General features: G+C 37.9%; 2 protein-coding genes across 2 annotated transcripts in view; both read right to left on the reverse strand.

Annotated features, from left to right (window-relative positions):
* Positions 1–23,309, reverse strand: si:ch211-51h4.2 (uncharacterized). The gene is made up of 19 exons (XM_055221545.1): positions 23,221–23,309; positions 17,604–17,935; positions 16,640–16,681; positions 15,715–15,788; positions 15,161–15,229; positions 14,975–15,074; positions 14,246–14,387; positions 11,534–11,599; positions 11,228–11,351; positions 10,768–10,867; positions 9,809–9,867; positions 9,346–9,410; positions 5,484–5,594; positions 5,086–5,128; positions 4,489–4,603; positions 3,294–3,396; positions 2,333–2,402; positions 1,083–1,186; positions 1–351 (listed from the first exon to the last, which is right to left on the reverse strand). The coding sequence occupies exons 1-19, from the start codon at positions 23,307–23,309 to the stop codon at positions 150–152; spliced, it is 2,010 nt and encodes a 669-aa protein (XP_055077520.1). The 3' UTR covers positions 1–149.
* The window catches only part of LOC117369890 (inactive N-acetylated-alpha-linked acidic dipeptidase-like protein 2), a 403,810-nt gene continuing 398,695 nt past the window's right edge, over positions 21,397–26,511 (reverse strand). The window contains exon 17 of the mRNA XM_055221431.1: positions 21,397–24,035. Coding sequence (XP_055077406.1) covers positions 23,753–24,035 — 283 coding nt within the window. The 3' untranslated portion in view covers positions 21,397–23,752. The remainder of the gene's footprint in view (positions 24,036–26,511) is intronic.

Raw genomic sequence — 26,511 nt, forward strand, 5'->3', positions numbered from 1 at the left:
TAAAAATCACTGGAGTACTGCAGCTAGAGAATTTATTATAACTTGAAATACCATTGCAAAAAGTGTCCCAAAAAGCCCATACAGTCTCTTTTAACCTCGGTGCTCTTGCTGCTTTTCTGTGGTGAAAGTTCAAAGGTCACGTACTGGGGTCAGAGAAGTCCGGACGAGTTGTAGGCGGTCCAGGACAGGGCGAGGGTGTGGTTCAGAGCCCAGTGCGAGTGAGGCAGGAGGGGCAGCAGGTCGGCCACGGTCTGCAGGACGTCGTAGACCACCGCGAACAGGAAGTAACAGGGGAGGAGCCACGAGAGGCTGAAGACACAGTCGCCCACCGGGAGAGGCACGTTCACACTCCTGGAGAACACACGGGGAGGACAGGTGTGACAAGAAATACTGAGACCACACTGTACATCTTCTAATGTCTTCTAATGTTTTTTCAAATGATTATTTCTATTTTAAATACATTTTTAACCAAATCAAGGTTGAAATATGATGAGTAAATGCTTCTAAATAGAGAGTATTTGCGAATATTTGCAAAAGTGTATCAAATATAAAAATGTGAAATTATTTTTTGATGTTTTGATTTAATAATGCTGCTCACTTTGTTGTAAAAAGGTCTATGCGTTTTAGTCAAGACAATTACAATTACCATTATTTTTTATAATCATAATTAGTCAATTCATCGCAGTCGTACAACAGACTCATTTTCTATACAACTATAGATATTGTATACATTATATAGTTGTAGTTTCTTTAATATTGCATTTTTGAGAGCTCAGAGAAGAATTTGGATTAATAAATGAATGAAACAAAATACAACTCCATGTAGGTTTTGAGTATGAGGTGACAACAATATAACATCAGTCACAAAAGCAAATGTTGCGTAATATGTGTTCTGTAACGTAATTGTGGATAAATAACATTACACATTTTGTTAGTCACTCAGTAGAATTTCATTTGATCATTGAACTCTATGAAAACAGAGGAAGGTAAAATTATGCAATATTTAAAACCCGTTATCGGATCAATGTTGTTGTTTTTTTCTGTTTAAATACATTTTAAAAATCTGGTTTGCAGACACTCACTGGTACTGTTCTTCTCTGGACTCTCGCAGCATAAAGAAGACGAAGAGTCCCACCTCAGTGTTCAGAGAGAAGGACACCACTTTGTCCAAGATCACCACGAAGCCCTGCGAGATACACCAGGAGAGAACTACAGTGTGCATCCAGACACAGAGGTTTAAAGTGCACGTGACAGATTACACTGCTCATGTCACATATCTATATTTAAGATTTGACAAAAAATCTTGCCTGTTGTTTATTTTTTTCAGTAAAGTTCATAATTGTACAGAGGCAGCAGATGTAACATATTCAGAGGTAAATCCATAACTGTTACCTAGCAACAACAATGTTAACACGGCCAAAACCCGTTTAAATTGCACAATAGTTATGATTTGACAAATAAAAATGAATTACAGCACCTTTAGTTTGTTTAATAAATGTTAATAAATACATTGTCAGAAAAATGTGTTCCTTGTGAGTAAATTGTCTCTTACCACAGGTAGGCCTACTATTCCACCAAACCTATTTGGAAAAATATGGAAATCTGTCATATGCCCTGAAAGCACTTTTCAAAATGTCAGCTTTAACATATGTATTCCTTCATTATTAGCTTACTCAGAGTTGATAACTCATGCATGTTCTTTTCAATTTTTCAATTCTGCATTGTCTAAAACAGAACAGACTATGTCATCAACACTGAAAATTCCATCAAAATGCAGAAACAATTTAAGCACAAGAAATTAAGAAAAGGAGGGTTTTTCTGGAAGTTTAAACTTTCATTCAAATGATCAGTTCATTTATTTTTATTAGTCTAGCAAAGGCGCTTTGAATCCCGCTCTCAACATAAATGTCATTGGTAGAGCAGTCACATACATTCACCCACAGGTTGGCGGTGCAATTCTAGCTCCTACAGATGAATGCTGTCATGGGGGTGAGGTGGGTTAAGTGTGTTGCCCAAGGATACAGAGTGTGTGCACTGGCGTATGAATGTGTGTGGTGTAAAGCGCTGGAAAGCACTACATAAAAATGTGACCCTTGACCCTTTACCATGGTTGAAACAGGTAACAGCAGAGAATTCCCTCTACGTACTGTACACCGTATTTGCTGTTTGTGTCCAAAAAGGTAGTGAAATTATAAACTTTACTGAAAAAAAAAGAAAAATTTAGGCCATTTTAAAAGTAAAATCTACAACTTCCCTATGTTTTAGTGAAATGAGTATTTCAAGTGTCATATGCACTTTAACAATAGTTGTAGGCTACAGAGTTGATGTGTACCTTTGGATCGCACATGGACACGATGAAGATGATGGTGAAGCCCAGTAGACACAGCAGTCCTTTAACCAGGCTGTGGAGGAGGCAACAATTAGATAAATGCACATTTTTTTTGACTGAGGACATTTCTAATCCTGTCTATCATTTATAGGAAGTGCCTTATAAATGAGGCGTGAGAAAAAAAAAAAAAAAAATCACACGGACTAAAACGACCTCTGCAAAGAACATTTTAGATCTTTACAAACATGTTCTGAAATGCATGGGATTCTTGTATAAATTCATCAGTTCATGTTTTCAGTTTTCTCTCAAATGTTAATTGAGTTGTTTACAATGAACACTTGTACATTTTAAACGTATATTGAGAATAGATTTTTTTTTTCAAACAATGTGCAGCCTTAATCAGGATAATATGTCTTTTTGTAAGATTTCTTGTCCTCTGCAGTATCTGGCCAGGGACAGTTGAAGGCCGTTAGTATCTTTGCTATAATCTGTCTGTCTGTAGGCCTTTAGTCCTTTAGACGATGAATCTTTTAAATGGCGCCTCAAAATGTTTATTAGCCAACTGATTGTTTTATGTGCAATAACGGCAGTGCCTTTTTACATATGAAAATGCTGTTTACTAGTGGTTCTGTATATACATAGTTTTTGTGTGAGATTCTCAAAATGTATTCTTGCCAGTGCCACACTATCTTTTTGTCGATTAAAAACATGTCCTGTGACTTGAAATTCTTTAGTCGACTGGCATTTTTATACTCTAATGAGAATGAGATATATTGAGAAATCTATTCCGGGTAATATCTCACACCTCTACTTTAACTATGCAACGGGAAAACTGGTCTGATATTCAGTATTTGAACGCTGTTGACAATAACTCCTGGCTGTCAGAGCTACAATCCGTAAAAGCGAGTAGTACCTGAGAGCAGAGCATAAGGGCTGTAGTCATTTGTATAATAGTGCATAGTACCTGAGAGCGGAGCACAGGGGCGGTCTGTCTGGGAGTTGTTGTTTCCAGCATTTGGAGAGCCACTCCAGAGAGCCACTCCAGGCAGAGGTCACCAGCCCGTCCACTGCAACACAGCAAGGGCAGATACTGAGGACACATACACATGTCACTGTGGATAAATCAATACACACGTTTACTTCATATGTGAGGACATGCAGGTAGAGTTTATGAAATAATGTACTAAATATCATAAATACAATCTATTTAGGAAAATTGATACTGTTTTATATTGCTAAAAATAGCAACAACATGGTCTCAAGCATTTGCTAATACCACAGTATATCTATCTATACGACTGCAGGGATTGAAAATGGCATTATAATTGTGTTATGTTACTTTAAATTATGAGACATCAGCCAGCACATTTTGTTATTGCATCAAATAAAATGTCCGGTCAGGATATTGGTTCCAATATCATTCAACTGATCCCTGAGCGCACTTGTAGAGTACACTTGTAGAGTACACTTGTAGAGCACACTTGTAGAGCACACTTGTAGAGCACACTTGTAGAGCACACTTGTAGAGCACACTTGTAGAGCACACTTGTAGAGCACACTTGTAGAGCACACTTGTAGAGCACACTTGTAGAGTACACTTGTAGAGTACACTTGTAGAGTACACTTGTCTGATTTTTCCTGTTGTTTTGTTTTTGTGTGTAGGCAGCACGGTGGCTGAGTGGCAACACTCATGCCTCACAGCAAGAAGGTTTGGTTCGATCCCCGGGTCGCCCAGGCCTTTCTGTGTGGAGTTTTTCATGTTTCTCCTTGTGTCTGGATGGGTTTCCTCCGGGTACTCCGGTTTCCCCCATCAACCAAAACATGAACGCCCTTCGAGACAACTGTTGTTGTGATTTTGGGCGTTACAAAAATAAATGAATTGAATTGAATTGAACTTGTAGAGCGCACTTGTAGAGCGCACTTGTAGAGCGCACTTGTAGAGTACACTTGTAGAGCGCACTTGTAGAGCGCACTTGTAGAGCGCACTTGTAGAGCGCACTTGTAGAGCGCACTTGTAGAGCGCACTTGTAGAGCGCACTTGTAGAGCACACTTGTAGAGTACACTTGTAGAGTGCACTTGTAGAGTGCACTTGTAGAGTGCAGTTGTAGAGTGCACTTGTAGAGTGCACTTGTAGAGTGCACTTGTAGAGTGCACTTACCTGTGTGTTTCAGAGCAGAGCCCATGACCAGGAAGGACACAGTCACACTGATGGAGATGAAGACCTGGATGAGAACTGCCACCCACGAGAAGACACTGTAGCGCTCCTCGATGATCTGCACCCATGGGTGAAGGAGGAGGCCATGAGAAGACACATGGGCACAGGACACACAGGACACACAGGACACATGGACAAGGGAATAGAGGTTGAACACATATTTGAGTATTAGAAGACAGCAAGATTTTTTTTTAAAGCCTCACAATGTTTGTTTCTTTTTCTGTCAGTTAAATTTTTTTTTTTTACAAGTGGCAGAGGGACTAATTACTTTATTTTATTTCAGATTATGATGCTCTAACCCATGTGTAACAAATGAACAGATTTTTAAATCTATCTCAATTTTATATATATATATATATATATATATATATATATATATATATATATATATATATATATATATATATATATATATATATATATATATATATATATATATATAATTAATTATTTAAACTAAATATAGACAGAAAGAAAGAAGGAAAGAAAGAAAGATAAAGATAGATAGAAACAAAGATAGAAACAGTGATTCTGTCATACCTTTGTGAGAGGTATAGTAGCAATCTCCCCATCTTTTTCTGACCTACAACACACCACAGATCACAAAGGATTATTCAACTGGCTGTCCTTTAGAGGGCGCTGTAGGAAAGTAATTCAGTTGTTGTAGGGCCGGTACCTGATTTTAATTGACTCTAGTCAAGATAAAGATAAATTGTATGGTAAAATCAACAAAATAAGAAATAAACATATATAACCTATGCATTTTACAAAGTATTTTTTGTATATCAGCTAATACAAAAGCTACTGACAGGATCACATCCTTTCATCAAATCAGGCACATTTTAAGACTAACAACGTTAACAAGGTCAACCAGGTAACAAGGTTGACTATTATTTCAAAGACATAATAATACAGAATATCAGTGGTTTAGTACTGACTGCTCCAGGGAGACGTTTGTGAGGAGCAGAGTGGACGGCTCTGGAGTGGACTGGCCCAGGTCTGAGCTCTGGACTGTGGTCTGAGGGACGATCTCCAGTACTGCCCAGCACCTGCAAACACAACACAACAGCATTTTAACTGATAAGAGCAGGTAGGGACAGGGGTTTACTCATTTACGTTCTCATGTCTTTGAGAATTTTACATTTTTACACTTTGATATTCATATGTGTAGACACATTTTACAGGGACCAGTTAGCTTTAATAAATTAAATTAAACTCAACATTAAACCAAAAAAGTTATTATATAACTGATTTTAGCTGTTCTGTATTACATGAAACACTAAAAAGATTTAAGTGTATTTTACCGTTTGTTTCATTGGTTTTGGCTTGTTTATAGTGTCATCTAGTGGCCACTTTGCAGACATAGCACATGTCATTTTGAATTTAACTTGAGTGAGCTAAAGTAATAGTAAAGTCCAAATTAGTAATTAGTATCGAAAATCGTATCAGTAGCACCGCCTCAAAAATCGATTTACATTGCTAATCATACAGATGTCCATAATCTAGAACTCGTACTATCTGGGATCAAAAGCAGTTAAAAGAATAAACTTAAGTCTCAGGGTGTGGCTCTGCAGTGCCTCCTGCATAATTATAATGGGCCGTAAACAATTATCTCTAACACGACACCAGAAATATTGAATTATATGTCAAGCTAAGGTTGATATGCAGTCCTCCCACTGTGACGAGACCTTCCATGGTCGCAAGGGTTGTGAGGGCCCTTTATAACTGCTTGAACTTTTATTTATTTTTTTAATTAGATATTGAAACAAACCATTTGTTTTAGGTTGTATGTAGGATCTGCAACCCACAGCGTCCTTAATGATTTATAATCGTCTTGATGTAATATAAACATTAAAAAGGGACATATTATACAAAATCAGTTGTGTATTATCCTGCACAGCATTTGTTTTTAACCAACCCACTTTCCATGTCCACTCAATTATTCAAATAAATCCTCAGTTTTGCAGTGAACAAATGTAAAATAATGATCTGCTTATGCTATAGTTTAATACACTAAAATATATATTTCTTTACATCATATCTGTTGCTTGGGATCCCAGGACACTACATTTACAATGATGCGAGTCTTGTCACCACTGAATCTGCCCGAGTTCACAGTGAGTGTGACTGACAGGTGGATCAGCCAATCAGAGAATGCATGGTGTGTCCATATCAAAATAAATAGGACTGAAAAACATTGTGGATTTCTGCAGAATCAATGAGCAAAGCACTAAACTAAACTGTTAATCTGAGGGGAGAGAAATTAGATTTTGTTCAAAATGATGAGTGACCAATGAGCTCCTTCTTTCACATGCATCACTAAAATAAACAAATCTGATTGCATGAACTTGTTTGGTTCTAACTCGAGACATGATGGAGGCAGTGGTGATCAGACCAACATCTGTCTGCATATGAGGAATAACTTTGGACCACAGAAAAAACAGTTCTGTCTTTCACATTTTTAAAGATATTAAAAATCAGGTACAGCGCCTTTAAGAATATATTGATAACCATACACACTTCCACAACTCAGTACATTCTCCGAGTATAAATAAAAAGTTCCCTCTTGATTTGAGATCCATAAAGCTGCAGTAGAGTTTCTTGTTTTCTCTTTCTCCCTCTGTCTCCCCCCCCTCTCTCTTCCCTCTCGCTTTCCTTTTGGTCCGGACAGATTTATTCGTTCATTTGTTGTGTCCGCGCTTCAATGCACCCAACGCCGCCGCATTTCTGTTTTATACCCGCGCCCGAACCAGAGTTATGCCCCCCGCGATAATGATCCATCAGAATTATGGTCTGAAAAATGGGGAGGAGGGGGAGATTGGTTATCGGGACGTCAAGCAGGACACATGGACCCAAAGAGGAGCAGACACAGGGATATAGACTTGATAGGGGACTGTAATGCTTTATTGTGATTCTACTGCCAAGTACGGGCGGGCAGTGCGCGGTTATATTGTAATATAAGTTAGGTAATTTCTTTTTTAAGCAACAGTAGACCAGCTGTTTTAGTTGTGCTCCTTTTTCATACAGGAACCTTGTGTAACTTTTTGGAGTTATCACCTGCACCTGCCATACTTTGGAAAACACTTTCGATGGAGATAGATAGGTTTTATGTCATATTGTGGAAATTTATAGCCAAAGGAACAATATTTACATGGAAACAAGCAAGATGAGGCCCTCCTCCAGATCAAATAAGAGTCAGGTTTGTGGGGATGCAAGCCCACTCACAGTAAGGATGCAAAGTTTTCAGTGAGCAAAAATGATCAGTAAGTCTAAAAATAACAAAAGCTTCACAATATTGATCGATTTGCGTTCCTTGAAGTTTGTGGTGTGATTTCCTTTTTCTATTTTTTTGGGATAAATTAGTTATTCATAATGTAATATGTTCAACTATGTTTCACTCAAGTAATTACTTTGACTACTACTTTGTATTTCTGCTTCAGTAAAATATTTAAAAATAAGTTAAGGGGCTATTATGTGCGCCTCTTCCACTATATTTTGCAATATCCAATACATTCAGTTTTTCTATTTAAACCAAGCATAAGTTGGCAAAATAAATGATTAGAAAAGTTAAGGGAAACATGGTGGATAAATGTGTTTTTTGTCTGTGTGCTGAAAGAAAAAAATGAAAATGGAGCATACAAAGGCGAGCACAAAGCACTGCCATTATATTCAGCTTTAAATTAATGTTCTATATATGTTTGTTAGCTGAAAAAGGTAATAAAGGTTTGAATGGCTTGCTCCTATTAATGTGAACTGGTGAATGAAATTGCCCAATAGTACAATTAGGTAGAGCATCAGAATATTTTGGGATTATTATGTCTTTTAAACATAGCCCACAGTGATGATCCACAGTTTGAAGCAATCCCAATAGTAATAAGTCTATAAATGGTGTAAATGACATCATTAAGAAGCTATTTTGAAATTAAGGAAATGAAAAGAAAACAGAGTAATTACACAACAGAAGTGGAGCAGATTTTCTTGGGCTGAACAATTTTCTTCTTTGGTGAAATTAATTTGTCTTATAGCCTCACAGAGCTGGTGTGTGGAGGAGGCCATGTACCATCTGTGTTCATGTCATTAACCAAGTTTTGTAATCGGACTTTTAAACAAATTAGTGAAACTGAGCCAAAAGTGTAATTTAATTGCTTCCAACCAATCTGTTGCTTGATTTGGTAATTTTCCCTCTTTTTTATATTCAACTAAAATGGATCAAAATGTATAAAATATGCGTTTGGCGAATTGTTTTATGTAGTAATTTTGTACCTCTATAGGGCACTTTACATCAACGAACCAAGAAGTTAAAGGTACTGCACCTGATTTTTACAATTTTAAAAATGTGAAAAAATTGTTCAACAGTTGGCAGTGGTTCAGATGTATTCCTTGCTTACTGGCAATGATTTAATACGTGCTTTTCACAACTTTCAGAGACCAGCGGGGTAATGCTAGCGACAATAAGTATGCTAACAGTGCACTTCCTGATTCTTGGACAATAAAGTGGTTTAGATGCAGAATTAGATGCAGCTAGTACGCAGCAAACATATTTTTTTCCCATTAAGAGCTGCTTATACAGTCTATTAGCAATGGGGCAAGACATATTTTGCACCAATACAAATGAAAAAAAATAAAATAATAATAATACATCAGGTTCAGGCCTTTAAGTTTCCTGCCCAAGGACACAACAATAATACACAGTAATGGGAGCAGGGATCAAACCACCAACCTTCTGGTCAGTGGGTGAATGCTTTACCTAGGGCCTTGTGCTAACCACTCTGCCACTCAAACTCTACCGTTCAAACTCACCAGAGGATGTTGAGCACAGTACACGTGGTCAGGCCTCCCAGCACTGCTCTCCGAAACCACAGGATCTGTGACCACATTTCAAATACACGCGTCAACACATTGTTTTTGATTGAAGAGTCATGAACTGACACGAATAAATAAATCATTACATTTTCTGGACTAAGAACACTGCTATGGTAACACTCCAAATAAGTGAAGTAACAGAGCACAACAATAGAAGTAAATTCAATGTTTGGAGATGAATTGTGCCCTCTGCTGGCAACATGCAATATGGAAACACAATATATGACACAAATTACAGGGGTAAAAATGCAGGTTTGTATTTAAAGCAAAAATATGTAACTTTCTGAAGGTGGGAGGTCCATGGAGATAGGTAGGTTTTATGCCAAACTGTGGAAGATTATAGCCAAATGAGAAACATTTCCATGGAAACAGGCACTGAATGACAGAAAGATATTTTTACCTGGGTCTTGCTGTGTGAGATCTGAGAGAAGAGCATCGGCATCACGTTCACGATCCCTCCTGTCAACAGAAAGCATATAAATTGGTTACATGAAAAAAGTAATCATTAGTTTAATAACTGCAGTGTGACACTCGCACTCCGACTGGTGCTCTGCTGCTCTGTTAAGGTCACAACCTTTGAAGCTGCATGTGCAAAACCACGGTTCATGAGAGCTATTTATTTATTAAAGGAAAAGGCTCCAAACGGAATGAATCCAGAGTGCTGTAGCACCTCCACCTCCACTGGCACCACTGGACTACACAGCATGTGGTCTGAGCTCCTCTTGCCACTTTTAATTACATGGAATAGTTGCAGTTACAGGCAATGATCCAACTTTTAAGACCTGCCCCAACACAACTCCAGGTTTCATAAGACATCCCTGATTGCTAGTGCAAACTAAATCTTACCTGCTACATCTGCCTGACACTTTATCACAGGAGGATGGGGCAAATGCAGAGAAGAGATCTTCCCAAAAGACATTTTGTACGGTGCTTTTCCAAATGCTCAAAGTTGATCCAAAATTTGATTCAAATAGATTATGTATTTGTGTTCAGTGGTACGTGGAGTTCAGAAAGTTCACGTTGAAGTAAAGTTAAGTTGTTTTGGAGCAGGAACAAACCAGTTTTAAGACAAGAACTGTGTGCGTAGAGAATAGTGTCATCAGTGTGTAGATGCTTATGAGATTCTTTTATAACATCTGTGATACTGCTAATAAAGATAATGAATAGTGTGGGGCTGAGGATAGATCCCTGAGGTAGACCTTTATGGAGAGCTAAAGGTTCTGAGATTGATTGTACCCACCCAGCGCTATAAAGCTTGCAAGTTTCTCTTGGCCTGTCCAGTACAATATTTTGACCCACAGAGTCAAAAGCTTTGGAATTGAATTGAAAAATGTTAAAGCTGTGAGACTGAGCCCTCACCTAGAGCCACAGTGCCCATGAGGAAGGGCCGCCCCATCTGAGAGAAGTCACTGTTGCTATGGAGACCCACCTCCGAGCCCACAGCAAACGTCACCGCCACCTGAAGACAAATGTCAAATAATAAAAACAGTGTGCAAGTGATAAAAGCTTTATGTTTCTTGCAGAGCTCCTTCCATTTTTTTCTCATTTTTGTTGTGTAACCTTTGAATACCAGTTTATTGTTTAATATTTTGTCCTTCCATTTACATTAACTTCAAATTATAAATCAGATGAAGATGCTCCGTCCAGACAGTTACTCTTTAAGTTACTCTTTCTTCAGTAGTGCTTTTCCCACATACTTTTATACTCTTGAGTAATTTCCTGGACCACTACTTTATACTCTTGAGTAATATTATTTTGAAATGACTTTACTTTCACCTCTGCAAAAACATATACATAAACTAAGCAGAAAACCTCATACCGTAACAATGAGGAGCACTCCCTTCAGCAGCGTGAGCACAGATGTGATTGGCTGGATGACTCTATGGGCCAGGAGAATGGACAGACTCAGGATCCACGTGAATACTGGGATTATGTAGATGTGCCTGGGACAAAACAAAGTAATAAATACTTCAATCCCCCCCAAAAAAACTGTAAATATGACCAAATATTTTTTACTTTTTTTCTAAACATATTTTGTGTATTAGTTAAATGTCATGCTAATTACTCAAATATCATATATAATTATAATTATATTGCAATGCTCATGGACATTCAAAAAACTTACTTGATATTGAGGAGAGACGCGTACGCTTCACTTCCTGCCAAAACATAACTGATTCCAATGGAAATACTAGACAAGGGCAAAATACAAAAAAATATAATCAGAAGGCCTGCACAATTTTGGGGGGAGTACCTTTCCTGATTTTTTTTTTTTTTTGATAAGAACTGAAGAAGCCATTTGGATGAGCAGTGAAACGTCTTCACTCAAAAAATGTATGGATCATACCTGGACGACTGAGGGATTACACAGACATTTTCATAATACGCATTTGGATTCGATTGGCCGTTTATGTTTAGTTACCAGGATTCTGTTCATATTTTAAAAACATCCAGGAGAATTTAAGATGTGAGAGAAGACCTGACCTACTAAATTAATACAAGAATCCCATGCATTTCAGAACTGCATTGACTTTCAGGCTACGACTTTCAGGCTACGAGATCCCCAATACTTTGAGATCATGTATAATGTATTCAGAATTTAAAACGAGTCCTTACGTTACTTCATAGCTTTGATCTTCTCCCAAGCCTACTTTGATCTGACTCTAAACAAAATCGACATCTCAGAATTTTTTTTCCTATGCATAGCTGTACCTCAGACAGTAAATTTTTTTTTATATTAAAGACACATATAAAGTTAACAAAACAATAAGAATACCAATCATTATTTATTCATCCAATATATGATACTTGGACATTTAATTCAATTACAGAAAATGCCTCATTCATTCACTTCAGAGTCAATATTTCTGTCGCCATAACTGGGAAAAATTGACGGGAGGGTAGATAGTGAATACAATTACCAACAATGGCAATAAAACAGTGAGTAGTAGGCCTAAATGTCCATTATGTGACCCTCTTTCCCAATATCGACAATTAAATTTGCTGTATAAGTAAAATTTGTTTTGGCCCCGATACAGCTATATTGTCAAAGCAGCTTTTAGGGTCAAAACTATGTACTGTCTTTGTCTGATAATAACATTTGTTAATTGTCTGTGAATAAGGAAATAAAGCTAGTGCACTGTTAGCATTTTGTTGTTAGCAGTTTCCTGACTTTTCTGTGTAATCCCTCAGTCATCCAGGTATGATCTATAGCCAAAAAATCCAATTCTCTCAACTGGACAAAAGTTGAAGACATTTCGCTGCTCCCTCATGCAGCTTCTTCAGTTCTGGTTAGATTGCTGGCGGACGTTGCCTTATCCGACAGGAGGAGCCCACTACACTGAAACTAACACCTATTTGTATACAGCTTCTGTTTGCTAGTGTAGTTCAATAGACCTAGCTAAGTGTGAAATGTGATATTTTGTCAGGCCCTTAATGGGAGCTCTCAGACCTATTAGCACACTGGCTGTCACTATGGTTTTCCTTGTTTTGATGAAGGTCTGAAGATGGAGTTATAAATAGGAGATAAATGATGTGTAAGGCCTCTATTCCTGTTCAGAGATGGATTGTTTTTCCTAACAAAAAGGCCTCTTTAACACCCCTCTCAAACCATTACCTGTATCCTGACTTCAAAACTCTGACCAGGCCATCGGAAGTTGTGAAAAGCGCTTCTAAACTAATTGCACTGAACTAGTTCTGTTTTCACTTTTATAAGACAGTAAAAGTCAGGTACACCACCTTTAAAATAGTTACCCTTGGTGCTTTGCTGTTATAAACTGTTATATAATCTCCTTGTCAGCCCCTCGAATGAGCCATGAATGAACAATGAATGAATTCAATTGAATGAGCACTACTGCAGATAAAGTGTGATAAACTCATTGGTCACAGACTGGTGTGAAGTGTGAAGGACGGCGGAGGTTACATTGTGTGGTGGCCCATACACAGTAAACCATCGATCCACTCTCCAGGCTCCTTCAACACAATGAGACGCATCGACCCGACAGGTGCTCACTGATAAGAGCCCCAACACTGCTCCTGCCTGCCCCTGTCTGCTCCCTGGTTCTCCCTGTCTGCTCTGTTGGGACCATGCCACACACCCAGAGGAGGCACTCAAGGCTCTGTAAAGATGATAGTGGGAGATGCACCATGATAAATGATCTGCTATCGGGGTAAGTGTTTTTTGGAGTCTCCTGATAACAATAAGAAGATGATAATTCGCCAACCCAACAGAAAGGTCCCAAAATGTGTGAAATAATGTGAAATAAGTACAAGTGTTTGTGGTAGTTTAGTGTATACACCATGTTTACGCCTGAGGAAAAAAACTTAACAAAACTCTGGCAGTTTTAAAGTATTAATATGCGCACTCACTCACAAAGGCTTCATCTATTATAATGTGCCAAATTTCAGTGTGGTGTTTTGGTGTTGGTTCTCAAGACAGTTATCCAATCAGAAACACAATGATTCTCTCTTCTATTCTCTTCTTCTGATCTGAAACCTCATTATCTAGGTTAAATTGCAGCTTTCTTGTCAAAAACATCAAAAAGTGTGTGTGCTGTCTCCCGTGGCCACTGCAATTTCAAGTACTTGACGATATCTTGCAAGACTGCCCTCATTATAGGTGTTTGTAATCAGAAACACCTGGCTGAAAGGGCGGAGTTTGAAGTGTGGATACCTGTTAGACCAATCACACTGTTCCTCATATGTCCAGACCCCGCCCTTCCTACCTCCTCTCTCTTTTTAGTCCTCTACTTCTCAGTTTAACAACTCTTTTAATGTGGTTGTGGGAGGAGTTTAGCGTGAACAGAACAGATATGGTGCTGAGGTGAGCAGGTCTTACAAGTGGAAGAGCAGGATGCAGTCGAATGCATGGCTCATAGGCCGGGGCAGGAACAGTCGTCCCAGCATGTGTAGATGAGGCTGCAGAGTCTCAGGGTGAGGAGGAGGAGCAGAGGAGGAGCTGGGGTACAGCAAACCTGTGTCTGAAACAACAAGACAGTGTGTGGAAATAAAACTGCAGTGATTTATTTATAGAAGTGAGACTCTTTTTATCTCATCCTAATAGCCACTCTACTAGATATATAAAAAAAAGTTTGGAAAAGAAGGAGATTTTGTTGTTACAGATGAAAACAATGGCAACCCACTTGGCAACCCACTTGACTGTAAACAGGGGGTATTAAACTTCTATGGGGTATTAACATATTTAGATCACCATGTTACCTTTTTATAATTTGACAATGCTATATTCGCCGAACAGAGTGTATTAAAATGTTTAGAGTCCCTCCTCTCCTTGCTCTCCACGCTAAGTCACCCCCTTTTCAGAGTCCTATCACAACATGATCAGTGTGCATTCTACTAATGAAACTACTGCACATCGCATCAGGTTTGTGAAGTTGTAGTGTTGTTGTGTAGTATTGTTTTGTAGCCTTCTCTTGTATATTCATTTAAAAAGACGTGACGTACCAGCTACTTTTCTTTTTTGTTTTGTTTTGCCCTCTCTTTGTACTTTTTTCCTATCAAATTAAAATATACACATTATGTAAATAAATGAAGTAAAACTCTTTCCTACCAGCTCTGGTGTTCTCTCCATCATCCTCCTCTTCATCGTCTGTTAAGCTCTGTGGTTCTGTTCCCATGGGGCTCATCACAATACACTCTGCCACCCCAGTCTGAAAAATGTTGCAATATTCAAACTCATACATTACATTGCTTGATGGATACACTAAACACAAATATGCAGTTATAGAGTTTGTACCTTCAGAGTCTCCAGTTGTATGACCTGACATCTCTGAAGAAGGTCCACAAAGAGGTAGATCAACAAGGCCTAAACGAGAAGGATATGTTCTTATTGTGTTCAAATAGTGTTCAAATTAGTATCTAGTATCATCTCTTTCACCCCACATCTTCGCAGTTCACAAATTTGTACTTAAATCTGAACAATTTGACAAAAAAGCCCAGCGTCTCCTTCCCTCTACCTGTGCGTGTGCCGTCTGCCCCGTTCACCCTCCTCACCTTCTCTTCTCTCGCTCTCATATCGCTCATGTTTTTTACCATTATAATCCAAGTTATGGAAAGTAAACAACTATTTTGAGTGAAACACAAGACCTCGTTTAGTGCACAGATATCACATGCCGCACGCGCGTTTCTGCTGAAAGCGATAACGTACATGGTTTCAGGCTTAATATCAATATATTAAGCCAAATTTTAGATGTGGATTTCTCCTGTCTGTGTTTGCAATAAAATGGAAGAAGATTAAATAGAAAATAAGGGGTTCAGGGGAAGTTTTTCAGGACAACATATATGTCTTGCCTGGACAGAGAATCCCACGAGAAATGAGACAAGGAAAGGCAACAGTCCTGCATGAGCTATAGTCACAGGGAGACCTACAGAAACATACAGATTGAAATAGTTAATTAAAAAAAATACAGTAATAAGGTGATAGAAACTTTTATTGAAAATTACTGTATGATAATTTAATGAGATTAAAGCCCTAAAACAGTAATGGATGGTCAGCAGCAAATTTAGCACTCATACCTGAAATTATGCACTTAAAACGTAATGTCCCATTTAATGTCACTGATCACCCTTCACAAAGCACTGATTACCAGTTTTGCCAATAAAAGCCAAAGTTGGACAAAACCTGATGATGTTCTCAGTGAACTCAGCAGATGGTGGTTTAATATAAACTACATTTATAGATGGGATTTATAGTCTGGACCCAATGGCGGTTAGGATTTCTAAGCCCTTTGTGGAGAATGAAGAACCATCTTGTTTTTCCACAACAATTTGAACAAATTATTACAGGCAGCAAATATGTTAGGAAGTAAAAATGAAACATAAAGGAAATATATTAACGGTATATCGCCTGTGCTCTTACTGGTTTAAAAAAGGATCTGGGTTGCCAGTGCCTTCACCTGCATACAGAGGACTCAAAATACTAAGGTTGTTTTCACACTGCCCCTACTGCTCTGTTCTGGTGTCATGGAAATAAGTTTGGCGTTAGCTGATGGCCTCGCACGGTCATAGTGCAGAGTTTGGGGTGAATGATGCACGGTGCATTCCCTAACCGTGAAGTGCACAGAACTAAATTTAATGCCACTGGGGCCACTCCACAGAGCAGTAATGTGTGAAAACAACCTTAGAAGAAAAAAAATCTAAAATCTTAAGAATCAATCATAACCATAGACGTATCTTCAGTGTTTCCATTGCATATTCAATGTTCACTGTCACTCACCAAGGATTCCTGTTCCCAGTATGGTCGCTATGGTCAGGAAATCTGTGGAGAGAAGACAAGTAGAGTAGCTAGGACAGGACCAAAAAGCAGAGTACAATTCATTTTTACTTCCAGTCTGTTCTCCTATTGTCTTTCAAAACCACATTATATTGACAGCATTGACCATACATTTAGGTTTTACTGAAATCGTCCAGTAGCCCTGACCACCTCCAATCAACAGCATGGGTAAGCTGTCATCTGAAATCAGACTCTGTATCACTCCTCTGGACTCTCTCCCTCTGAAGAAAAGCACTGGAGAAATGAATCCAGTAATGTAAAGTGGCATTACAATTGTCTCCATAGTGACTCTCTTACATCTGCTGGGTTATGTAAGAATCAATACAGACACAAATGGACAAAATGAATAAGTGTTATGAATAAGGGCATTCAAAAAGTCCACAGATGTTGAACTTTATCATTGTGATAGGTTAGGGTTTTGCCTTTATTAATGTATATCTTAAAGTCCTTATCATCTCTTTGGGATTGAGTAACAGCACCTGATTCCTGATGCTATATTGTGAAAAAGAATCATTTCACTTGAGTGTATTTAAGGACAGTCAGGCAAATGAACTCACAGTGACATTAAACTTTGTAATTACTGGATTTATCCACATGAAACAAAAACTGGCACTGTGATATTAACCATAAACCGGTTCAACGAATCTGCAATGTGAAACAGCCCATTTTAACCTACTGTACAGCTAAAATGTAAAACTATGAGCATTTGTCAACGTAATCGCAAGCCAAAGGAGAGACTGCTTCAAAATATCTAAGAGAAATCACCGGAGTTCCACCATTACGCTGACAGTGCATTTACGCAGACTATTTTTGCGCATGTTATCGCGTTGTTGTGGACCATTTGTTTGGGATCAGAGCAGACGCTGGCCCGCTGTATCCGTGCCTCCATACACAGGCTACTACTCACAGCACTGCAGGTAAACCCAGCGCTGCCTCCACGACCGCTCCTGCTGTCGGAGCCTCACGGACAGCGGGTCCACGACGCACAGCTCCGGGGCGGGGAGGCGGTCCGGGCAGCGGGCAGGGGCAGAGGAGCGGTCCGTGTGGATGCTGCTGATCTCCTCTGCGGCGGTCGCCATCATTTTCACCGTCAGCAGAAGCAGCAGCAGCAGGCTCACCACTGCGCGCTCTGTGGCTCTGTGGCCCGCCCCCTCCTGCAGCACGGGAGCGCGCACGGGGGTTCTGGATGGATGGATGTTGCGCGTTCGTGATTCAGGATGCTCTCGTGTGTTGCATAGGCTAGAAGCGCAGAGGGGTGGATAGATTAGTCAGAATTTTTACTTAAGTAAGTCCACCGTTAGTTTTAAATACAATTAAAGCGTAGAGGTAAAAAGTAGTGACCTAAATAATTCTTAATAAGAGTAAAAACGTAGCCATTTGCAGAAACCAGGCCTATAAAATGTAGTATGTTTAAAATCTGATGTATTATTTATGTTATCAGACAATTGGTTGATTCCACACTGCAGCACAGGTAAGTTTTAGCACATCTAATAATATTTATAACACTTATCTTTACCAAAACAGTGTAAACGTTAATTCAGTCAAATCTATTATAATAAATAGAGCTCTACATTCATTTATTAGTGTGAACTGTGGAAACCAAAACAAGATACACAAACAACTAAAATATTTTGACACCCCTCCTCCTCAGCACACAGTTGTCTGCCCCGGAACCTTCTGAAGGGGCTCCGGCTCCCCGCGGACTCATTTAACCGGAACACCTAAGATGGCGGACAACATGGTTAAGTAGAAATTCAAGCAATTCAATTTCAATCAATTAGCTGATGCACTTACTCATGTCTTTTGTTACAGGCCAATTTTAGCTGCACAACTATTTCAGTTCATCAATAAACATTTTAAAACTTCTTTGAATATTGTCATTTTTACCTCTTTGCTATAAGGTTTGGCCTATGCTACATTACACAGATAAAACATTTACACAGCACAGATTATGGCAGGAAAAATTGCACGTAAATCATATTTGAAGATAAGGTGTAACTATTTCATATTAACGTAAAGCTTTTTTTTTTTTTTTTTTTATTACATGTAACTTAATCACAGTGTTACCTCAAACAAAATATCCTGCTCAAGTAAAAGTATGGTGACAGAAAATTAGTCTGAGAAGTAGTCTGCTTTTCAGTTACTCAAGTAAACGTAGTGTAGTACCCACCTCCGTACAAGGGTGCATTCATGTTCCAACTTTGGTCCTCTGATTTGATGAAACCTTGGATTGGCGCGAACATTAAAACTGTACAGTACATTTTGCAAGTAGGCTGCAGAGTGAATTGATGAAATTGAACACACAAATTTGATCATTTTATTTTTTGAAAATCCATAAAACTTCCAAATCACAAAAGAGCAAAGTGACAAAAGAATAGTCATTATTACAAACACATGCACATTTACAAAACAGTTTAGAATAATGTGACAGTGACTTTAAAGCAGAACTAAGTAGCATTAGTAACTGTATATATCTGTGTAAGTCAGTGAGATGGTTAAAGGTCCTATATTATGCAAAATTGACTTGTGAGCTTTTAACCATGCTGGAATGTTTTTTTTTTTTTTGTTTGTTTGTTTGTTTTTTAAGATAACAGCTACATTTTACCTTTAGCCTCAGTAAAGACGGGCAAATCCAGGACTGAAATTATATATATGGCAATTTTTTGTGCGAGATTTTAGCTTTCAATTTAAAATAAAAAAAAAATAAATAAAATCTCTGAGCTGCAGGATGAGCTCTGTCGCTTAAGTTACTTGGTTCTGCTTTAACAAACTTGTGCTTGTTTCACGTGTTCACTAGATTGTATTAAGCATTTGACCCTCACAGTGTTTCATTTGACCTGCAACATGTCTCTCCTTACAGTAGTGCATAGGCCTATATACAGTAGTTCACACATGCTCAGATTCATTCTTGTGCATGTTATACCTGCACTAACCTCTTGGTAACAAATCACCCATGCTAAACTGAATACTAACTATTAAAGCATGCAACAAAAGATATAGAGCATGTTCTAAGCATGTAACAGAGTTGGGTTTTGTTTTATTTTGTGTATACCAAAATTTCATTATTGGGTTTTAAGATGTGTTCATCAGTTAAAAACTAATAAAAAACAAACTATTTTTTCCCAATAGAAGGCACAATATTTAAAATCAGTTTCTTCATTCAAATTTTAAAAACATCAGAAACCATATATTACTCTGGCTACATCAAACAATTGATTTATACCACAGACTCTATATACGGAGCTAACCTGCTACCCACCAAGGTTCAAATAAGACGTGAACATAGGTGCTGACAAATGAGGGCCGTTTCTCAATCCACATACTTGTGATCTAATGGTTTTATTTGTAACAATTCTTAGCAAAGCATATTTTTCACATTTTTACACTTACTCATAATATTTTGAAAATGTGTTTTTCCATACATGTTTTCAGTTCTGCACCTAGAAGACAAAGCATGTAATGTATACAGTATTATGCTTAAATATTCTTACGCAAGTTAAAATATTGCCTTTTTTGACTAGAATAAACATAATTGAAGATAGCTCAAACATTTAGCCTAAATGATAAAGAGGACTGAATAAAAGTAAAGACTATATTATGGATAAGAGTCATGTTTTGCTTTATTTGTTAAATAGTTTTAGCTTTCGCATGGTGAGCACTGATGAGCTTTTTTTCCCAAAAGCTGACAGAGCAGAGTAAGTCTGTACACTAGTACACAGTTTGCAAAATGGGAATTGAGAAACGGTCCAGCTGTATGGGCAGGAAGGGATATGTACCTTCAACCTTGCTCCTGATTGGTTCTTTGGATGCGCACTCGGATTAAAAAAAAAAAAAAATGGTCTTGGTTGTAGATTAGCTACTATAACTTCTTTGCCTCGACTTGCTTCATTTGGCTGCAGCTGAATCCTATGGGTGATGTCACACTACCACAGTCCACTTATTTATACAATCTAAGATTTACACATTAACATAATCCTAATGGTACAAAGAACATTCTTCACAGATACACAGCTAACACTGTACTGCCCCAAACCCACCTCTGTCATGCTACAGGCAGGTGACAACTCAAACTCTTTAAAATAACAATAAAACCCATGAGAAACACAACTATAACTACAGCACGCACCATGCCTAACTACAGATGGCTTCAACGTAACCTCCATCCTCCAAAGAACTGCATGAGCCTGTACATTTGTGGGTGCATTTATGTAACAATGTGATTTCTGTTTCTGTTAGCGTCATGTGGACATAATCCACCTCATTCTAACCAACTAATGTGCACTCAATTATTTAAGTATATTTTAGCTACAATTATCAGCTACAGTGCATGATACTAGAAAAGCCGTCTGAGTGTAGTTATTGCTTGCAGTACATGTCCATAGGCAGTGGTGGAACGTAATGAAGTAATAGTAGTACTGTACTTAAGTATACATTTTACATATCTGTACTTTACTTAGGTAAATTTTAAAGTGGATACTATTTACAAGTATCGATACTTGCTACTCCACAACATTTTTAAACCGGACTGAAAAGTAAAAGTATTTTTATTATATAAAAAAAATAAAAATCAAAATAACTACATTTGAAGCTTTATTAGATCTCAGAAAAGTTTTTTTGTTTTGTTTACATTTTTAAAATATGTTTACTGACGTAGATTTTTCATGCGATACTTTTAATTGAGGTTTTTTTTTTTTTTTTTTGCTCCAGTATCTGTATTTTTACTTAAGTAACAGTAATTAAGTAAGTAATTGAGTACTTTTTCCATCACTGTCTATAGGTATTGCTTTATCTGAGCTACTCTCTAAGAATTACCCTGATGAGCTGCCATGTTTGATTGTACATTGAGAGCCTTTATTTCAAAGCTACTGGTGCATTGTTAAAGCTGAAATACCCAACCCTTTACTAAACATAGTTTCCCCCATACAATGCATGGTAAAGGTAGAACTTTGTGACAAAAATCTGACCACTACATCCTGTCTTCATCTATTTAGAAAACACTTTATGAGAGCTGATTGGTTGATTTGTGCCAAAGAACTGTATGTAGTTGGGATAAGATACTACAATAACAAATGAACCTGGGTTGCAAGTGCCTAACCCTATTATAGAGGACACTTACAGGTTTTTCTCATTCTCAGTAAATGGACAGCTGCTATAGCACTGACTAATGATTTGCTTCAGGTGCTGTGGTTTAGGTAGTGACGATTCAAATCAGAGAGGCATTTTAAAGTAGGTAAATTTGCAGTTTTATGGTCTAAATTTGAGTTTGTATCTCTGCAATTTCAAGTACTTGGCCACACCATGCAAGACTGTCCAGGTGTTTCTGCAAACACCAGGCTGCAGGGGTGGAGTCTGAAGTGTGGATAGCTGTTAGACCAATCACATTGTTCCTTATATGTCCAACTATTACAATTAGGAATAAATCAGCATTACAGTTGTCATCAGTAAAAGCTGTATTTGATTTGAACGTGTTTTGTATCTAGCTGGGGGCATAATAAGGTCATGTTTACTAAATTTTAAATAAAAATCTTTCATACAGTTCCTTTAAATATCTACTTTCTCCTTCCACGGTTTGAAAATCAGGTACCCCTTTAGTGTAAATCCATATTTAAAATGATTGCTTCTTAAAAAACAACTCTTGAAAGAATTAAGAGTGTGCAAATACGCAAACATTATCCAACTATTCAACTATTCATAACTAATGTGCAGTGCCAATAACATTTGAATGGCTTGTCAGCTACAGACTTTGGACTTACCCACAAAAGCTATTCCGTACACAAAAGTTAATGTTCACAAGGTATAAAAATTAGCCCTATGCATAATATAGCCCCTTATGAAAATTTAAAAAGAGGAGAGAGGTTTCAAAATGTCAGCTCGGCCTCCTAGTGCAAAAATACAACCCTAAAATGTGAATATTTATGTTTAGCTTAGGGCTATTGTGCAGTAAGTATCTCAAAACCTTAAATTATAAATTGTGTTCATTTCAAATAAACAGACATTTGTTAGCTTATTGACAATCCCTGCCAGAATAACTATTGCAATGTGTCTTGTCGTAGTTGATAATTCATATTCGATTATACCAGTGTTGATTTCGAGGTAATCCAATAGGCCCCATGTTACTTTTGTCAAGCCCTTCCACCAAACACCAATATGTTTTATACAAAGAAGTTGGTCTGGTACCCCGTAATGTGAACTGAAACTATTTGTAATATAACCTGTCAGAGAACAAATCAGAACAAATGGGCAAAGCATGTGTCATTAATGTGGCATTGCGTCTCACATTTACCATTTATTTTTAAGAAAAGGTTTTAGAGTTTCAAGTTGTGGTGTTCTTCTGGGACTCATAGTACCATAGTTACATTTGGAACTTTTGATGCAGTGGCCATCTTGACTGTAAGCTTGTTTAAAGCCACAGTATGCAACTTTTTAGCAAAAAAAAATAAAAAAGTATATTTGCTGTTTTTGTTTGTTTTTCATTTTGGTTATTTTTATTGTACTGAAAAACTCAGAAAAACCTGCATACTTACTGTGGGCAGGCTTGCATCTCTGCAAACCTGACTCTTATGTGGGCCTTCTCCTGCTTGTTTTCAGGGAATGCTGTTCCTTTGACAATCATTTTTCACTGTATGGTTTCTTTCTCCATGGAGAATGTTCTGAAGCATGGTTTTAACTTTTATTTCTACGGAATCATGCAGGTGACGTGCTACTTCCAACAAGTTACATACTGAACCTTTAAAATGAACTGTGCCCCAACATGGCCACCAATTTGAGTCAATTGCCAAGTTCAATGACGGATGTCGACAGTTAAGCCTATCTTAAGAGAGCACGCCCACATATGTCTGCATTTGGCTGCAATACCAATGGAGCGGCCACCGGACAAGCTTAAGCCAACGATACCCTATCCAGATAGTAGCACCACCCCCTAACTTTGATTGGTCAAGAACAAACACTTCAAATGAAAAGCAATGCCCAAACTTGGAGAATATCCAGACAAACTTTCTCAGTATAGAACAAATTTAAGAAAACCAAAAGACTTAACAAGCCACCATCATTTAACCATTATTTGCGTTCACTTGGGTAGTTCTCAAACAGCTCCTGTCCAAAGCAGATGAGTCTGTCTGCGGAGCGAATGGCCCCCAGGATCAGCTCCAGAGCCTGGTCCCTGGATCCAGAGCAGGACAGGTCATGTGACACTTCCTGGTCATGTGACAAAGGCCTGGATACTTCCTGGTTTGCAGATTGGGTCCTGATGTGGCTGTTGTTACAGAATAGAAGGGCGTCTTCTGGGAATCGTAGGATGGAGAACTGAGGCAAACTCCCAGGTAGACTGTACAGCAAGTTTCTGCAGAGAGGAAAAGACAAAGAATTAATAATACTGCATTTCAACATGTACTAGAATATAAAACATGTATGTACACATACACTTAATGATAATAATCCTCTGGATTCATATAGTGCCTTTCAAGACACCTAAAACACTTTTCCATATTTGGTTGTGGTACACAGCCACAGCTGCCCTGGGGTAAACTGATGGAAACAAGGCAGCCAATCTGTGCTATTTGCCCTTCTGACCACCACCAACTCTCACACACACGATACATTCATGCTAGGCAAAGTATGTGAAGTGCCTTGCCTAAGGACACAGTTTGCCCTAGAGCCACTGCTGCAGCACTGCAGCACTTAATATTCCTAGTGGTCTCCCATCTGAGTAGTAACCAGGTCCAACCCTGTATAACTTCCAATTTGACAATATCGAGCATTAACAAGCAGGTATGACCACTTATCTACTTCTGTGGAGACGAGCACCAGCAGGTCAGGTTACAGGTCAGATCAGTGAAGAGGCAACCTGTTCACAGTAATATTGCACTTTTTCAAGGTACATTTGAACATATAAAATATAAATCCATAATTGATTTATGTAAAGTGGATTGAAAAAGTTACACAGTAGACCTTTGTAAACATTTAGCAAAATTAAGAAGTATGAATCAAAATGGAATCAACAAATTTTACACTGTAGCAATGGAATATCTTTTACAACTTTATGTGTAGATGTCTTAGTCAATGTAGTTATAAAAAGGGCCAGCAGATGGTGCTAGACTTGTATCTGCTCGCCAGTGAAACCAGATTAAACCTTCTAAAACAGGTTCCCTGTCTAAACCCTGTCACTTAACTCAAAATCCTCAATATGTCTACATGTACGCCAACTGAACTTTTTACTCACTCGTTTTAGATCAGCAGCAACGACAAACTACAATCCATTCAATGTGGACTAGCACATGTTGTTTTGTTTTGGACTGCTAAATTAAATGCAAATAACTGAGTGACGAAGTTTGTAGAATGTCTGAGTGTCATAGTGTGGAGTAATTCAGATGTTGATTATCAATTTTTTTCTAAAAGTGTAGCTTTATATATACACACACAGATATATATATATATATATATATATATATATATATATATATATATATATATATATATATATATATATGTGCTAGACATTTTTATTAGCAATTATAGGTGCAAAGTTTTCATGCTAATGCTAATTTACTAGATTGTGTCGTAACTCCCTACTTAACAGTCTTGTATGTGCTGCTGTCAGTTTGTACATACAGATCCATACAGACGTCTATAGACAGGACTGAGACAGCTCACAGTCATTTGTAAGGCACAGGACCTCACCAGTCTCTCTCTGGGCTCGGCTGCATTGATTTCTGTTTGTGGAGTGGCTTATGAGCTAAACAGAGCGATTCTTCATCTGTGGGGACGCTGTACGACCTTCAGTACGCACTTGAGTTAAAAAACAGTGGTTATAAGAACAATATCTGTGGAGTGTTGTGTCACAATGAAAAGCTCATGAACTTGTGAGTCCATGGAACATAAAAGATAATGGAATGGAATCATAACTTACAGTGTAAAGGAGCTGTATGCAGGCATGTTCAAATTAAATATAGGTTTTACTGATAGCAATTATAATCCTGATTTATTCAAAGAAAACATTGGACATGATGGGCATGAATCTCTCATTTGAGTTGCCAGTTTCAATGCTGAAAGCCACTTGGTTTAAACCTAAAAGGACTCTCTCTGATTTGAATGTAACCAATCATTAATCAGTGCTAGTGCAGCCTCTGCAGCTCAGTGAGAGAATTCTAAGAGAAGTGGCACTTAAAGGTTGACCATGGTTTTGGAAAAAAATAATAGCGAGTAAATGTGATCAGGACAGTTAGTAAAAGGTCTGTGGAACTTTTTACAGGTTTAGAAAGCATCTCAGTAAAACACCCCAGAGTTGTTCCAATGTTCCTGTTGAAGGCCCTTGCACCGAAAATGTTGTGTTTGTGTGATTTTGCTGAAGTTACGACCAGAGTTTCTCCCTGTGAAAGTCTTGTTGAAAGTTGTGCTGCCACAGTAGCTAAACTAAAATGGTGGTTGTAGGCAAAGGTACAATTAATTCTTTGGCTAATTCCTTAAAACAGTCAGTTTGATATACGAGCACCGTAAAAAAGATGCAAGATGCACAGTGATACTGGTTCAAATTAATACCTTGCAGATTTCTGTGATTATACAACCATTACAACAAAAATTAGAAGGTGCTTTTTGTCACATTTGCCTTAAATTATTACTGTTTATATACACAATTGAATGCAGCATTTATGAGACTTTGTGCAACTGAATTAAGTTTTAATTGTTGAATCTACTGATTTTGTTTTTTTATAGGGACCAGATTAGTACATGGCAATAATTGTCATCTTGGTAGAGTAAAACTGTAATCTTTCCAGAGTAAAAATGTAATCGTGCTAGAGTAAATAAGCACTATTAATTGG

Source organism: Periophthalmus magnuspinnatus, chromosome 4 (genome assembly GCF_009829125.3).
Source record: "Periophthalmus magnuspinnatus isolate fPerMag1 chromosome 4, fPerMag1.2.pri, whole genome shotgun sequence".
NCBI lineage: Eukaryota > Metazoa > Chordata > Actinopteri > Gobiiformes > Gobiidae > Periophthalmus > Periophthalmus magnuspinnatus.

What these genes read in the sequence shown, in the direction of transcription:
- si:ch211-51h4.2 (XM_055221545.1), bottom strand. Translation starts at nt 23,309, where the DNA reads ATGATTGTCAAAGGAACAGCATTCCCTGAAAACAAGCAGGAGAAGGCC. An exon ending in TACAACTGGAGACTCTGAAG is followed by an intron (nt 15,075 to 15,160) that starts GTACAAACTCTA and finishes AACATTTTTCAG; the next exon opens with ACTGGGGTGGCAGAGTGTAT. An exon ending in TGCATCCTGCTCTTCCACTT is followed by an intron (nt 11,600 to 14,245) that starts GTAAGACCTGCT and finishes GCCCTTGTCTAG; the next exon opens with TATTTCCATTGGAATCAGTT.